The sequence below is a fragment of the Falco rusticolus genome, chromosome 4, assembly GCF_015220075.1.
Source record: "Falco rusticolus isolate bFalRus1 chromosome 4, bFalRus1.pri, whole genome shotgun sequence".
NCBI classification, from domain to species: domain Eukaryota; kingdom Metazoa; phylum Chordata; class Aves; order Falconiformes; family Falconidae; genus Falco; species Falco rusticolus.
In genome coordinates, this window is record NC_051190.1 from 92,795,579 (window position 1) to 92,813,564 (window position 17,986).

General features: G+C 40.8%; 1 protein-coding gene across 1 annotated transcript in view; it reads right to left on the reverse strand.

Annotated features, from left to right (window-relative positions):
* PDE1C (phosphodiesterase 1C) overlaps positions 1 to 17,986 on the reverse strand; it is a 296,676-nt gene that overhangs the window by 238,804 nt on the left and 39,886 nt on the right. Inside the window, exons 2-3 of the mRNA XM_037386207.1 lie at positions 12,423 to 12,473; positions 6,624 to 6,795 (exon numbers count right to left, since the gene is read on the reverse strand). Coding sequence (XP_037242104.1) covers positions 6,624 to 6,795; positions 12,423 to 12,473 — 223 coding nt within the window. The remainder of the gene's footprint in view (positions 1 to 6,623; positions 6,796 to 12,422; positions 12,474 to 17,986) is intronic.

Here is a 17,986-nt window from a genome sequence, read left to right on the forward strand (position 1 = left end):
TGGTTTCTTACGCACTTGTGTGTTATGTCTTTCCTACCTTCCCCGTAGCAGCACATTCTGTGACCTGCTGTGTTTCCTGCCACTCTGCTCTTGGGCTTCTCCTCCAAACATTGCCTTGCTTGCTTGTGTGGTCACACACGGTGCCTGGTTCACAGCTACAGATGTGCTGATAAGCTATAGAGTATGGTAGTGCTGGTCAGCAGGACAGTAACTCTCGGAAGCGCGTTGCTGTTCTCTCTCCTATCCATTCCTTCAATGGATTTTTTTTTAATCCTTTGTTATTCTACCATCAATTGTCACAAAATAGGTAGGAACTATGTACCTTTGAGATGCCCACCATTCTGATAAGTTACTGATCAGGTTCAGCTACACCTAAGAGGTTAATGGGAAGGCTGACTGAGAGACATACAGCAATTTCTTTAGGAAAAGGATAGCCAGTTTTCCTTAAGAAACCAAGCTAAAAATTATGTCAATGGGAATTGCAAGGCATCCCAGCTTGGTATTACTGTGTAAAGGCTATAAATCTCTCATGGCAGAGACAACTAAATCGTGCATTATTAAACACTTCCTCATCAGGATAGACTATCCTTAGAATTGTGTATTCTCCTGTTGTAACTCCCTGCGCATGTAGTTTCTTCTGTAAACCCGCAAGGAAGACAGGGTTGGCAACTTCAGGAAGCCAAGCAACTAATCACAGCCCCTGGAACAGCTTTGTATACCCATGTGAGTGCTGCACAGACATTTGAGACTGACGGGCCTGTAGAGGTACAACACAGTTGGATTTAAAAATATGATCCCCCTCTGTGTGCGGTGGGGGCTAACATAGTCCATGTCAAGGGCTCGGGGTGATCTGTATGCTTTCAAAGCCAGAACTGGAAGCCTTGCACAGCTGCAAAAAAAATGCTCAGAGTTATTTTGATAAAAGGTTCAGGTGACGTACATCAGCGTGGTCATGGTCAGTCCTCAAAGCAGGACTTCCTTACTACCAGGACTTTGTTTATCCACAGAGCTTCAGCTCAAACTCTCATTCTCATTTGGGAAGTGGATTTCTTCCCTGCCTTTCAGAGGCACAGCTCTGCCAGGACACCCACAGTCTGTCTGAATTTCTCAACTTGGGTCTTTTGATGTGTCTGATATTTACAGGGACAGAATCGCTGGCTTTGCTTGTCATCAATAATAAATCTATCCTATGAAGAACAAGAAGACTGTGATATCAAAGAGAGAGAGAGAGAGAGAGAAGTCCATTTCTCTTTCAACTGCCTGAAAAAACACCTTCCTCTTGGACCCGTGTGAATATACGTGAAGTGAGAGAGAGAACAGAGCCTTTGAACAGTAACCGGTATAAATCTTTCTCCTCTGATCATTCCCTCTCTGACTCATAAATCTCAATCTACTAAGAAATGAGTGCATAGCTCTCACAAAGCATAACATGCACCTAGAAGGGAGGCACAATTAAAAGAAGAGAGACAAATTATGTGGAAGCCATTTCCTTAATGAACAGAACACTTTTCACTTCTTATTCATCATAATGAGTATCAATAAATAACAGGAATAAGCAACAGGTTTCAATAGAATAGAGATGAATTTAAGTTTAATGCATGTAAAGTGCCTTATAATAAGTCTGGATTGAGAAAGATGTTGAGAAGAGTGGCTTTCAGGAGAGACTGCTCACATTTTAACGTTTAGCGAGACATGGATCTGCTGTTGATGGTTATAAAAACCAATGAGAAAGCATATTTTATGTTTCCAGCCTTCCGCAGTCTTTTTTTTTTTAAAAAAAAAAAAAAAGTTAAGGCAAGTGAGACTTATCTCATGTTTTTGTGTGTTTTTAAAAAACAAGAAGAAAAATCCAAACAAAAAAAGGCAATGAACAAATACTGAGACCCAGGAGGGAGGGCAGGCTTTATTCTACCCCATAACTAGCCCTCAGCTCCTGTTCTTCTGTGGTCATGGCCACAGCCCTCCCACACAGCATCACCTCCCTCTCTGATTTTCAGGCCTCACTTCCCAGCTTAGGTAGCTACTGCAAGCTTTGGTGCTGCCCAGAGAGTGTCAAAACAGGAGAGGTAGTAAAGGATGAGTCCTGGAGGTCCCTGTCTGCCATGTAACTGGAGATGGGCTCTTCCTATGGTTCAGGCAAGGTAGGGGGAAGGAAAGCTCATACCTTTTATTCCCACCGATGCCACCTTGACCCACACGATAGAGGCTTGTGGGCTCTGGCTCCCAGCACACATTGCTGTGACCAAATTTTTTGCATTTGGAGCACTGCAGTATCACCTCTGTTCTGTAGACCAAGCGGCCGGTAGCTGGCATGAGCAAGAGTTCATGTTACCCATGACCAAACCAGAAATACAGGAAGATTAGCCACCGATGTGATTTAAGACTCCCAAAGCAGAAGAGAAGCAGGTAAGGAAAGCAAAGCAAACTGTCCTTGGAAAGATACAGAAACTTTACAACTGACTTGGGAAAATCAGCTATTAAGGTAAGCAGGGATGTTACCAGCCTCAAGCTAAAAGCAAGAAATATTTTGAAAGGTGACAGAAATTAAGAACCCACGCAAGCCACGAGCTTAAAAGCACCCTGAACTGGAAGGAACTGAATCTGCCTTTCTGGTTCCCAGGACACATGGCCTTGGTAACAGATGGTATGTATCACTTTCTAGTCCAGCATAGCCACGCAGGTATCCAGTAAGGCTTGTGTGGTACAGGACAGAGGGTCTTTGCCTCATCTGCTGACTATTCAGCTGCCTGCTACTCTGATTTATCCCTCTGGGAACATTCCCACCCCAAGCCCCCACATGCTAGATAGAGCCGGCTGGACTACTCTGTGATTCCAGACCAGCTTTAGCTGTCATGCAGGCCCTGGACTAGGATGGGAGGTTGCACTTAACGTTTTGTCTCAGGTGAACATCTCCATTCTTCCCTGGATGTCTCAGTCACCCTGTACCACAGGATCTCTCCTGCCACAAGATCTAGCACAGACGTTACACTGCATAAGCACCACCATGGCCATATACCCCAATGCAGTGTCCCAGGTCTCCAGACTCAAAATAAACACTCCATCTCTCTTGTACATCAAAACCAAATGAGTCTAGGAGAAATCATGACATCTTGGACACACCAGATTTTCAGCTGGAGCAGTGCCACCCTGGTGACTTGGTTGACTCCAGGTGGCAGCCTGGGGACAAATGCAGCAGTTTCTCTTGTACCATCCAACAGAAAGCAGTTCCACAAACTTTCAAGTGGTATTTGGAGAACACCCAAACCTGTCTCTTGTTTCTCTGCACCCCCTGGTGGGTGCCAGCCAGGCATCATCAAAATGCCTGCTTGGGTAATGCGGCCAGGGAGCAGCGGGCAGAAGATAAAGCAGGCTGTAAAGTTATTACATGCCTCCTTAAGAGCTCATCAATTACCACTGTTAATTCTTACCAATACTGATAGCACTGCTGCTTATTACAGGGACCTAGCAGATCTAAAAGCAGATCTAGGAAGAGAGTTTCCAAGTTACAGACTTCACTGTCAGCAGCCACTGCCAGCCCCAGCCAACATACAGATCACGCAGCCCTGATGAGACCATACACCCACCACCCAGTATTCCTGGGCATCGATCCGCTGCCAGCAGTTGTACATACAGGGATGTTGATCCATGCACAGCTTTTCAAAAAGAAAGTGATCGCAGGTCCTGTAATCATGAACTTACACATTTGTGCAAAGAAAGGTACTGGATATATCTGATTTGTTGCGTAGAAGCGATCAGCTTCTTGGTCCACACTTCATATGTCTAATTATACTTTCTTTTCTTGTCAAAAGGGGATAATCTGCCATTCTCCATATTCCACTGTATTTTCACATGTAATTTAAATTAGGGCCTCCCCTGCCTTTGCTAGACAAATAGACTAAATGCCAGAGAGAATGGATCTTAAAATCTGTATTTTCAGCACTGCACTAGCATAACTGGTCAAGACACAAAATTACTTACAACTTCCCACTCAGTGCAATACTGCCAACAAGAACATACTACAAACTCTTGCAGTTCTCTCTTTAGAGAGGTATTCAAGCTTGTTCAGACCAACCTTGTGCTTGTTCTTGGTATCTTCAGAAGAGATATTAAAATAATTGTATAAAAATATTCAGGACCATCAGAAAACTTTTTAATTATGGAGAGATCATGCACTATACTTATTTAGGGTGTAGAGAGGGGGCTGTTTTCATTTAGTTTTTGCTTTACATCCTAAAGATGGGTTATTACTGCAGGAAAAGTACAACTGAAATGATCACATTCCTCCTTTTATGTTTAAATGTGTTTCCAGCTCATATCTAGATGTTGAACGAAATCAAATATAGATCTCTCCCTAATTTTCCAAGCTACAGAACAATAAGTACTGCACAGTAGAAAACAACATCTAATACAAGAGGTGGCAACTGGGATTTCATGCTACTTATATGTATTCACATAAAAAGATATGCAATCACAAGGAAGTGTGACTCATTTGACACTGGGGAGATATTTTCTTTTTAACTGTGCATGGAAGATAGTATTATCATACACTGCTGTAACAGCAGTGAATTGGTAGGAAGGGATTCGCTGCATTTTAGTTTGTAGCAATCATGTTCAAAGCCAAGGCATGGTTCTCTCTGTTAAAATCAGTTCATACAACCCAACATTGCCCTACACAGCCCCTGAGATTCAGCCACTGGATTCCTAATTAAGACATGCTGGACTGGACAACTTGCAAAGTGCATTTCATTCCCCAAAAGGCAACAGGGTAGCAACATCTTTCCCTAATGTCTAGTAAACAAGGGGAGCCCGTGCTCCCTGGGCAAACACTGGCACTTAGACACACCAGTTAAATTCTGTCAAGGAAACACTTAAAAATCATGACACACAGAAGACCCTGATAAATCAAACACGCAACCTATTGCACAAAAGGTGCTATTGCCTCCTAAGCCCCAGTTGGCACTATAATATCAACAAGATCCCAAACTGAATAAAAACATCACAGTGTTTTTATTTTCTCATGTCTTCAGACAGTAATTGCAACGTACTCTCTTGTCTTCCACTCCTCTGCATAGCTCTTAAACACATAAGGGGCTTTCTTTCTTCATATAAAGTTAGACCGTTAAAATTTACTTTGCAACAACAATTTGGATTTCCACCTATAAAAGCCGCCAGAAATGCCACATTGTACAGTAATTTCTATACTGATGAAACGCAAAGGTTCTGCAATGTTTATAAAGCCATTTAAACTGCATTAGTGAAACTATTTTGCTAAATTACATTTTCCAACTCATCAGTCCTTATTACACTATGTACCAGCTCACTTCTTCCAAGAGTCACCACTACTCACATAATCAAATCATGCCATTTGAAACGCTGTGACATTATTTTGTCATATAAAACAGTTGATATTATCTTGACAACAGCAAAGTAATGTTCTGCTACCCAGAACTTGTTATAGAAGTGAAAGCTGAAAAAGAGAGATTTTAAATATCAGAGACACAAAGCATTTAAAAGCTATTTAGTACTACAGGTCATCATAAAAGGAGGATCCAGGTTCCGAAACACTTGTCCTAAATAATTTCAATGGCAATATTAAAGAATGAAAATGCGCTATGGAATTACAGGGTTTATTTATACAGACTGACATAAACTCAGTTTATGGTAATATGTTTTTAAATGTCAAGCAGTATAAACACGACATCTGAAATTACTGCTTAATAAAATTACTTAAATAAGTACCTTCAAAATAATGGTTATATGAAGACTGAATTAAGTTTGTCAGACTGAGGTATAATCAAAATCACTGTAGTCAGAGAAATTCATCCAAAGCAAAAACCATTTTATGCTTGTATGCATGTTTAGTAGCAAAGTAGAACATAGTTTTTCAACAACAAGGAGCTCAAAAAACACTTGGAAAAATAAATTCTGCCACTCACTTAGCTTTCTGCTAGGCACACTAGTTTCCATGTTTTGGTCAAAGATCCACTGCATGCACACAGCTTCTCTATTTTACCTCATTTTGAGAAAATTATTTTCAGAAAACACGCCTCCAAGAAACATCTGACAACTGTACCTCCATATAATTAAATAAGAGAGAGGAGAACCCAACAATAGATGTACCACATGCTTTACAACAGCAGCAACCACTTGCTTGCAAGCACCTGGCCAGAATCCTTCTCCTTGGCAAAATAAATTAACGCTAGATGTTTCTCAAGACATTACATCAACAGAAAAAGGTTTAGCTCTCCCTTGCATCAATAAAGCACATAATCTGACCTAAAGTCCAAGTCTTCATCACTAAACCACTTTCAAATGAAACTACACCAACCTTCAAAGGCATCTTCATATAATGAGCTGTCTTTGTTGACCACTTTGACTAGTTACAGACTTTGTATCTGACTAGTCCATAATCCTTTAAGAAGGCTAATGAGGTCTGAGAAGCAGAAGATGAGCCCAGTCAGTATTATTTGTGGACCCCTTTTTTTTCCACTCTTCTTCAGTACAAAGATACACAGCATTGTGGAGTCCTTCAGTATTGATTTCTTCCACGAAACCCACACTGCAGACAACCTTAAAACGATACCCTCTCAGAGCTAAACAAAGTAAACTCATATCTGTCAGACCTGAAAGATGTTTTCACCAATGCCTCAGGACTGTCCACTGGTGGTAGTTCATCTGCTAAAATTTCTTCAGGAGGTCTAGGGTCACTGATGATGGTTGGCTTCGGCTTTTCCTTGAGGTTACCTGTCAGCCCACCAATAATGGTGTTCCACAAGCAGTTTTGTGATTTAGAGCCTGCAAAAAGACAGAGTGAGAAGGAAAATAAATTCACAGGCCTATCATGCAGTCTCTCAGCAGTCTGGAAAACAAAGATGATTTGTCTTTTTACCTTTGCATCACCACATTTGGGGATTAAGCCTGAAAACCTGAAATAAAGCTCAAAGTGGAAATAAGCACTAATGTTCAGGTCATTGCAAATCCCAAACTGTAATGCTTCCCATAAAAAGATTTGATTACTAAACATGGAATTTTCACGTCTAAATAAAAAACATCCTCCCCATGTTATACTTAGATTATAGCTTAGCATGTATTGACGTGGCTGTATTTTAAACCAAAGAACTAATCAAAAAACAAAGTAGCAAATACATACAATATTAATTGTTGGCTTTCTTACACTAAAGTTAACAGTGGTTAAATTCTAGATTAAAGATATAATTGAAGGACTAGTATCAGTAAGCATATTTCTTTTCTGTTGAAACTTCAGCTTTTCTCAGTAGACATTCAAATGCCAAAATATTTCTATGGATGATCTTTTAAAATGTATTTAGAAGTGTCACCAGTGCCTCTTGCATGTCATTCAGAGAACCCATCCTCATCTGTAAGTCTAGTTCCACTGACAAAGTACAATTAGCATCCTTCAGTCAGATCTCCTCCCTGCCCCCAGAATACATGACTTACATTTCATAAAACTTAATTATCTGTTTCATATTTTCAAAAATTTCCGAACAGCTTCTGAATAAATTAGGCACTTTCAAAAATCCTAGTGCTACCACCACACCGAACACACATGCCACATTCTAACTTTCAAGTATAATAGAATATACATAGGTGAGTTAGCAGATCCTAAGAAAGAACAGCTAAGTACTGAAATACTGATTATTTCAGTTAAGAGATCTCCCACAACAGAGGTGCAGCAAGCATTAATCTTACTGAATTCTGAAGTAGTAAGGCATATGAACTTTGCTAGTAGTCATTCTCCATGGGCTTTTTATCAATGTGCAAAATAAAAAAAAAAAAACAAACAAGAACCACCAACTAAACAAAAAACAACAACCAAACCTCTGATAAATGGGATATTTCTGAAGTCAGCAACTGATTTTTAGAAGGGACTGTACAGGTAAGATTTTAAAATATTTTCCCAGCATTCAGACACAGTTATCCAGCAGAGACAATTAAGCAAGTAGTGGACCTAACACATGGATTAAGGTTGACTTTTTGTTGCAGTACACACTAAGTATGCAACAGGAAACCAAACAGAAGAGTTGTTATCCCATGTTTCCTGAGAATACGCCAGGAGAAACAACCCTGTTAGAAACAGCAATGTCTACTGCTACAGACAGGTGATGGCAGCCTTATTTTGCTCATTGTCTTAAATGTCTTGTTTTCACACAGCCTAAATCGTGCAAAGACAGATCAGCAAGAATCTTCATCTATCTTCTCCACAGCAAAATAATTTTCAGACTACTTCCCAGTTAATCAGGAAAGCTCTTAGATTACTCTGCTCTTAATTATCATAGGTATTTAATGTGCAAGAACTGTATTTACCCAGCTTTACAGGTAACCTTGAAATCCTGTGCTACAATAGCTAGAAAAATTAATTCTCACACCAGGTAGTCCAAAGCCAAGTAACATATATGCAACAGCTGCAGAAATAAATGCAACATCAATGCATCTCTATCATTCAAGGACTTGCGATGTTATGGCAATACCACTGTTTCTGTTCTTTAGACCACCACCAAAATTTCCAAAAATTTCTTAATTTTACTTGAAAAGGTAAGCATTTATTTTCCCATTCTGTAAGGGGAAATATAAAGGATGTAAGAATTTTAAATGTCCCAACCATACAGACCACCTCTGGTAGAGCCAAAAATATTGTGATTCCCCAGAATATGGGGACGACCATTTCTTTCGCAGAAGTATGGCATACTCAACACAACTGGAAACAGAAGTTTAACCATCAATAAAACAAAATAAGTTGCCATCCAGCCATATGTGCTGCACACTAAGACTGGATAGCAGGACACCAACACTGGTAGGAAAAAAAAAAGCTGCTGTGCACTATTAAAATCATATTTTATGGGAAAGAACTTTTATAATTTTGAGGTCTTCCCCTACAATTACTGCAAGGAATCTGCTGCACTTCCCAAACTCCCACCTTCTCAGCTCTGCCCTTTCTTTTATTCCGTAAGTTCTCCAGCTTGTCAAGCACAGGGCAACTACATCATCCAGGAAAAAGACATATTAGCCTTTTTCTGCACTTACTTGATACAACTAAGTAGCTCAGTATTTGTACTACCACTGAAAACCAACAGTGACAGGTAAACGAATCGCCACTGCAAACCGTATAGTCACTCAAATCAAATCTTTCCTTTTTCTTTCTTTTTCTCTTTAAACAAAAACAGTGCAAGAAAAGCAAGCACTTTCTTCAGCATAAAAAGTTTTTTCCCTATGTCCTCTGCACATACACGCATACCTTTTCCTCCATCATGGATATCCATTCCATGCAGCTTTCCCCTGTGATTAGATCTAGGCTGTAGTAGACCCAGAGCCGCTTGGCTCTTCTGAAGATCAACAGCAGCAAATCAGCCAGCTGTCATGAATTAACCAACTTCACTAGAGCGATGAAATGTCATGCCCACCTGTCCTTATCAGTGTTCAGCCCGCCCACAGCTATGCCAAGGTGAAGGGTATTCAGCAAATGATGGTTTTACTTAACGGGCCTGCCTGAGCAGACACCAACCAGGAGCTTCCAACTGCCCGAAATGCTGAAAGACTGATGAATTTAAATCCCCACAAAGACTGATGGCACAGTGATACTTACAGCAAGATGACATAGTGGGATACCAGGCAGATTAACTGCTGCTAAAGACAGTAGTAACCTCTTAAATTCAGTCTCCTAAATGTCTGGAATTTGACATTTAAGGGTTCAGGAGATTGGGTAGCCCTAGCATTGAAATGAACAACACTTAATTTTAATTTCAAATCTTTATGAATAAGTGTAAACATTTGCAAAAATGCCTCTCCTCGATTCTATTGTACCTTGTCAAAGATGTTTATAGCTGAGCTAGAGGCAAAAGCAAAATAGGTTTAGGTGTTATAATTTAAAAAGCAGAACTCTTCCTAAAGAATCTGTGGGTAGGTGTTCAAATTTTCATATAGCCTAAAAATATTGTTACACTGCAAGTCTAGCTACATGCAGTACCCATAACCACACAACTACCATTCCTATTGCCTCACTTAACAACACAAGCAGCCCTTCCCTCTTTGCTCCTGAACTAAAAGGGAAACAGCTACATCCTCCAGAGAGCTGCACACAGTCCTTAGCACAGACAAGGCTTATCTGGGTTTCAGTAGGTTATTTTGCCTTTGGTTGCACGCACAGAAAGTGAGATAGGTAAATAAGGTCAGCCACAATACGTATGGTTTAAGGGATCAATGACAGCTGAACAGTGGATCCCACTGAGATCTCTGAAGGTTTTACTGTTGACCTCAAATGGGCAGCTGTTACAGAGCAGTGGAAATTCTGTTCTCTGTTGTGAAGATGAAGGTAATAACTGTCTTTGAATTAATCATTTGAGTGAATGTGAAAGGCACGATCCAGGAAGATACCCAGTCTCTGGTTTGTGACTCCGACACAAGGGTAACAACCACAATTCTCTATGACTGCTTGAATCCTCGTGCTCAAATGCTGCAGCCTTTTCTGCTATTCAGTCAGGATGTTTCTGAACGCTTGACCTGCACTCCATTGTTTGTTTGATGAAACATGGTTTGGTAAAGTAGGTTATAGAACTCTCAGCATGTATTTGGGCATCACCCATTTAACTCATGTTAGCACGGCACACGCCTCAGACATTTCCCTCCTTTCCACAACACAGTTCCCTTTCTAATTTTCCTTCCCATTCCCACGGAGTTGTCACCTTATACTGCTCATGACCACACAGTCATCATTAATGACACCTATGAGAAGCTAGCTGGATCATTAAATCCTCAAACTTGACTTGACTCCCAGATCGCTAAATTTAACTTCTAACAATGAAGGTCTGGTTTACATTTGAATTATCTCCCTTCATTCCTATATTATGCCTCTATTTCCCAACCGGGCTTATCTAAGTGTTCCTCTCTGCATTGCATTTCTGTTACCGTCAAATAGCCTGTGGCCTTGACCTCACCTCCACACTTAATCCCATGCATGACCTATGCAATGAGGACTTGTAAGGGGGGTATCCTGTGCTTTCATTCAGCTGACAGCCATCCGCCGGTCTGTTCTCTTCCATGTAATGCCAGGCACCCCTAAATCTGCAAATGAGGCTTAGCTGCATGGTTAAGAACCAAGATTAAAACAGGAACAGAACCTGGTCAGACCTGCACCCCTATACACATTCACCAAAATCAAGTTCTTACGAACGCCAAAACCTGAACTGAAATGTCAGCTCAGCTCCAAATGTCATGACACTGTGTTTGACCTACTGGTCAGGCAGTATTGCAGCATGAAGTCCTGGTAAGCCAGATATCCATGAACAAACCAGTACTTGGGCTGAAACTTCCAACTCAGTACCTAGTATTCAGGAGCCATAATGGACAAAGTGGAGCAATAAAGACTTCAAAAGGTTTCCATTTAAATTTACACTTCTCTCCTCTGTGATTTCCTTTGCCATATGCATTTGCAGGGTTGAACCAGCCAGGACTGACTAATAAAGCCACTTTTTAAGCTTTACCCTCTACAACGTGAAGGAAAATAAACCCTAAATCAGGAATAAGGAATGCCAGTGCAATTATCTCTCAGTACTGTTCAATCCGCTCCACCACCTTGTCAATCACTGCACGCAACAGATTTCAGAGCCACTGACTGACGTTTCGCCTGCATTACGCACCTTAGCTACTTATGTGAGGTATGGCATGCTCAGAGTGCCATCCTGTGACTGTATGAAATACTGCACCACAGATGTAAATTATTTTGATGTTTTGATCTGCACCACACACGATGATGGAAAATGCCCCCCTTTTAAAGATGAGAAGGGCATTTTCCCCTGCTAAGTGATCACAAATCATCATGAAACTGCATGCATTATGAACAGGATTTCCTATCTTCATCCTTATTCCAACATATTTTGTCACATGTGTTTTTAATAATTTCACCTAAGTCAAAGTCATGGTCAGTTGGTGCTACATTACCAGATGCATCCCTTTGTTTTGTTCAAATTTGGGTCACGTTTCAAATCCCAAGCCATACCTTTTGTTCTTAACCTTGTTGTGTGAATCAAAAGGTAATGGAGGAGCTATCAGTGAGGTTTAATTACATTTTCTTGTACGCTACTTCTAAGTCTTAACCCACATCTCTTTGTAGCCACTCCAGTCAAATTCAGCTGGCTTTGCAACATTTATATTGTTATGGCTTTTTATGCTTGAAACAATAGTAAGGCCACAAAGCCTTCCATTTGTTTAAATTTGTATCAATTCTGCTCAATAAGGCAGAATTTCTGTAAGTGACTTTTCCAACTAAGTACTGTGATTCCGCAGTTTAGTACTGTAAATGAATTGCAATAACAGAGTGGACATAATGTGAGATTACAAGTTTTATTACATGTGTTTATTTCTACAGTAGATATAGAAATCAACCCGGTAAAATGAAAAAGGCTACTTACGGGCAAATCGTGAAAGTGGTCGTGCATTTTTGTCACCTGTCTCGTTCGCAACTGAAAGGAGAAAATACAGAGAAATAAAAAGGGTTACATTTAAGTGTTACATTAATATTAATGATAATACCAACTCCCATGCATATAAAGGAGAGAAGACTGTTCACAGTAACAGCATTTGAATATATATGTATAGGTAAACACACAGACAGATATATAACACTTTTTTTAACGCCACCAAATATATTGTTTGCATGTTTGTCTGTCTCGTTCAGTTTGGCTTTCAGACTCAGCAGGGAATACCACAGGCACCTGCAAACATTGTCTTGTCCCACATAATAATTGAATCATATAATTGCCCCACATTCAAGCACTAGCCATTAACACTACATAGTAATAGATGACTGTAGTCATCCTTACAAATTCTATTTTATATTGGACTCTTTTCCAAGTCCTAAATAAAATGTCATTTTTCCTGATTGCCTTAATAGTACAGTAAGAAAAAGGTAAAATTATTCCACCTATATGAAGAAATGCACTAGCAATTTTGGAAGGCCAGAGGATCATTTAATAAAAAAATTAAATTAAATTTAAGGATCTGTGCAAAGGAATCCTCTGACATTTGGAACTGCACGGGGATTTCACCTAGGACAAAAACAACCCCATACAAATCCTGCATTCTTCTGCCTCAGATTCATTCTGGCATAGCTCTCAACATTTCTGTGACCCAGCCGGTATGCAGTTAGTCAAAAGCATAAATGACTCTTTGGGGTTCTCACAATATTAAACTATAACTGAAAGAATGGGAGCATTATCAAGGACAGGAATTACCCCCCATTACTTTTTATCTTTTATAGCTAGAATAATCACGAGGAACACATAGGGAGGACAGCATATCATAAGTGCACACAGACACCTTGCCAATTCTTTGCTTTCTTTAAAACTGCTGGTTTTTAGAGACAAGACCAACCAAGCTAAGAAACCCCACAAAAGGATGCAAAATATGACTAGAACAGAGACTCACAGGTTCCTAGCGGGATGTCAACTATAATGGATTTTTTGAAACCAGGAATGACTTTTGATAAAATTTAAATCTTCTGACAAGTCTTAAGGTTGTCAGTTTAAGTTAGGCTTTATTTAAGACCAATACCCAGTGCGACTCCAGCTTTCCCTGCTTGCTCTTCAATCTTGACCTGCTGATGAAGGTGGCTGTAGCACTTACTTTAGTGAACAGCGGGACTTCTGGAACTCACCGCCTCCTTTTGCTCCCATCAGCCAGTAGATGGCGCCCTTTAAACACCGGTGCCTCCCTATCAGCCTGGAGAGGTTGGCCGGAGAGGGGGGCCCTGAGGTCCCCCAGGTCCTACAAGACACCCTTCCTTGGCTTGAGTCCATCACAGGTACCTGCAGCATAAACCCCAGCCAAGTCAGGTCTCCCGGGGCATTGCATGCAGGGACATGGGAGTGACCGCACAGTTACACAGCTCCAGAGCCAAACCTGACTCTGCCTGAGGTGATCGCAGAATCACAGAATGGTTGGGGTCAGAAGGGACCTCTGGAGATCATCTAGTCCAACCCCCTGCTCAAGCAAGTTCACCTACAGCAGGTTGCACAGGATCGCATCCAGGGTAATGGCATGGTGAACGAGAGGCTGAGGCAACCTCCGTGGGGCAGGGATCTGAATAGTTGGACCCAGCGAGATCGAGAACCATGCCAGAAAACACTGCTACAGCCAACATGTAAAGGTCAAGAGGCCAGGCTTTGCTTTTAACTCAGCAATGACAGCTTGCATGGGTAGGCTGAGAGATCGCCTGCCAGACTGGTCCCTTCGGGGGTCCCAGGTATCTCCCCATATTGAAGCAGTGCCTGGGCAAATTCGTAACATGCAGCAATGTCTGAATTAGAGCATCAAGTGAGCTATTAGATCAGTGAGGAAAGAGCCTGCTAAAAAGGGCCTTTTAACCGCGCTGTTCTCTGCTTTAGAATATACCCTCCGCTCTGGGGGCAGATGGCACTCCCTGGTCACCATGGGCTTCAGCTGCACACAAGGTCTCACCTGTGTTTCACCCTCCAGCTGGATGTTGCAACAAGAGCACTCCACCCAGCATCTGTGTTTGGGCAGCTCAGCTCCCGGGCTTACAGCATCCAACACAACAGGTGTCACCAACCCCCTCAAAAATAAGCATTTTCCAGTTCCAGGCTGCATAGATTTGTTTTCAGTTGTCAGTGTTTTCCAAACATCAGATGGTGTCATATAAGGAGTAATGCCCACCCATCTGGCATACAGTGACATGGAACAAAGGTGCAGGTAGAACAGCAATGCAATGAGCAGGACAGAAAGCACTGGGGATGCTTAACCTGCATTACTAGCAAGACTCCAGGTACAATTGAGCTAACTGCTGCCCGGGAATTGTCTGGGACCAGTGAGGGGTGTGTGTAGGTGAGATCCCAGGTTTGTTTAGCCCTGCAACCAAAAGGGGAAGGATTCAGAGCATTTCTGTGTTCACTCTGTGTGAAAATCATAGAAGATTTTACTTCATGCAGTTTTTACTGCAGAAATTCTGCATATTTACCCTACGGCTGTCTTGTAGGGGTCTTTGGAGACACAGAGAACTAACAGACCTATGTATGGGATACATGGGAAGGAAAAAAGACTTCTCCAGATAGCCTGAAATAGCCTGTTTTTATTCAAGTTTATGAGTAGTAATAAGCTTTTGGGAGAAAGCAGCTGAATCGTTGAGAGAACAAGTCATGACCCACACCAAAGATCACTTCTGGTGTTTCCAAAGATTCCCTGTACCGGTGTCTCTTCAGATATGCATATTCTTCAGCCACACTCTACCCCTATGTACGCTGAAGTCTAGGCTGATTTTCTTCTCCGATTAGGAAAACTGCAGATATTTACTTCATTCTTCTAAGTGGGTGGGACCTTCTTCCATTTCCATCCCACCATTTTTAATATTTTTTAATATATATATTAAAACGTGCAAATCTGAAGTTCTTTTCCATTCTAAGCTGGAAGCAAATAAATCTTGGTGAGGGGTACAGCAACATCCAGGTAGCTTGTAAGTAAATTTCTGTTCCTTCAGAAAGACAGCTGCAACAGGTAGGAGACATCATTTTCTAATCACCCCATTAGAGCAAAATATTCATGTGCTGTCTATGCTCTCCTGTCCAAGTAGACAGCAAAATACCAGATCTAGTCAAATTTCTTCCATTTCAGAAGTATCATGTTGTATCATAACTGCCTGGAAATCTCAAGAGCCTCTTATTGCAATTATATCTTTATAGGTATGATCAGTTCTTTGATTAATGTGGATCACTCAAATGCGAGTTCACTGGGTGCCCGCTTCCTGAGCGGGCTTCATTTTTTTAATGTCTGCCCTGTTAAAAACTGTTTCCTACAGCTTGCCACCTTTTTCTGCCAAAGGTATCGGTTTCACCAGTACGCCCCCTCAGCCAATTTAGTTTTCAAAGATCCTTTGTCTAACTTCTAGTACAGTGCAAAGAAAAACATACCACTTCGTAGTATTGACTCATCAAGACTGACAGACAATAGCACAGCATCTGTATTAAGCAGCTGAGAGGCTGAAAAAAGAAAGGCAGGTATTTTTTACCCACCAGTAAACACATTCTGTCAAGGAGAAATCTTTCTTTTTTTAATCAGCCAAAGGGCGGATGAGCTTAACAATGTATTTCACACTGCTAGTAAATTTGTCTGTTGGAAGAGGAAAAGTACATTAGATAAGGCGAGAACACAGATAGGTAGATAACCTTACATTGAACATGCAGTCTGAATAAACTCTGCTCTAGGACTTTTCTTTCTTTTCCCCTTCATTGCTGCACTTGGAACAGCATTCCTGTAAAAAAATCCTTGGCTTGCCCTATATCTCCTATATAACATATCTCCTGGTAATCTTTTTCATTAAAACTCACAAAAGAGGATAACAGTAATGCGACTGCTGAGACAACTGTGTGTGTCTGCTTTTTACAAGCAAATCAAAGATCACCTCTAGAAACTCCAGCAGTTTTTGCTCTCAAAGACTATAAAGACATCAGATGTTTTAGAAAATTATCAAGCTCAATCTTAAAAGTAGCTTGTTTTTTATGCTTACCCATCTTATTTTAACCTATGGTTATCACCTATCATTTAATTTGTGTCAACTTATGTCCATTTGTTCTTGCACCAGCAATCCCTTTAAGCTGAAGTTACTTCTTTCTGGCGCTTAATCTTCCTCTGACTTGGGCATGGAAAGACTAACTTTCACTCTTCCATCATCATTTTGTGGACTAAACACACCAAGATAATCTAGTTTTGCCAAACAGAATAGGTATCTTCATATCCCCTCCTATATTTATTGAACCTCCTCCGTGTCAATTTATTTTCTCACAGATACTGTATGCAAACATTAAGAGGCCTTATTCTTGCCTGGTCACACATCAGTTGTGTGCTGTGACACCCCTCTCATACAATTAACAGACTCTCAGATCATAGCAGAAGGTTTTGTTATTAAGTCCTTATCTGCATGATCTTTCACTTTGCATACTGCTTCATTTCAGTTGTTGATAGACCCATCCTCTCGGTCACGTGAACCTCACAGGAGATATTCAGATCCTCCCCTGTACTGGCAAGGCATTGTGTCATCAGCAGCAACTATCAGCACTTTCCTTTTTTCTGAGTCACAGTCATTAACAAAATTCCTTCACAAGACCAATTGAACACAGGGATCTGAAGCACAATAGCACAGAAGGAAGGCTTTCCTGGTGGCTTTCTGACCCATTTAGAAAGTTCCTCATAAGAAAACCTATTCTTGGAGGATTTTAAGTCTAATAAGGAGATCAGAAAAAGCTCAGACCAAATGAATAATAGCTCATAATGAGGCAAATTCTGCTTCTGAGAGTTTTTATCCAACACTACATAAATTGCAAGCACATGAACCACACAGCCAGTGCACACATTACTAAGCCAGAGACTATTCAGACCCCTTCAGAGTCAGTCACCCAGGGTTTTCTAGAGTGCTGAATCCCAGGACCCCACAGGAAATGCCAGCAACCTCACATCATTTGAAATGCTCATGCTGTAAACATCAACAGTATAGGCAGTATAAACACACCCTATAAAACAAATCAGTAGGGTCACAAAGTTACAAGAATATGCAGCAACCTTTTGCTGATAAAAAAATACTGGATGATTTGACTGTCTCTCTGGACTTGAGGTTCTAATTAGTTACTACAATTAAGTAATAAATCAATTGGATGGATGGAAAAGGCACAATATGTGTCTCTTGGATATACCCTGAAGATCAAAAAACACATTCAAAACAAGAGCTATGTTTCAAAATACTTCTGGAAAGGCAGGAAACCACTATTTTCACTTACAAGTAATAACCAAGAGCCACAAGCCATGCCACCCAGCATTTCCTGAAATAACTCCTAATGGATTTTTGTTGCTGCTGTTTGCCTGGCAACGACGTTGTACACCAAACATTGTCCTCCTCCATTAACTGAGAGAGGAACACTGTACATAACTGATGATTCATTTTCGTTATAAAAGGATTCTTACACTGTAGGTT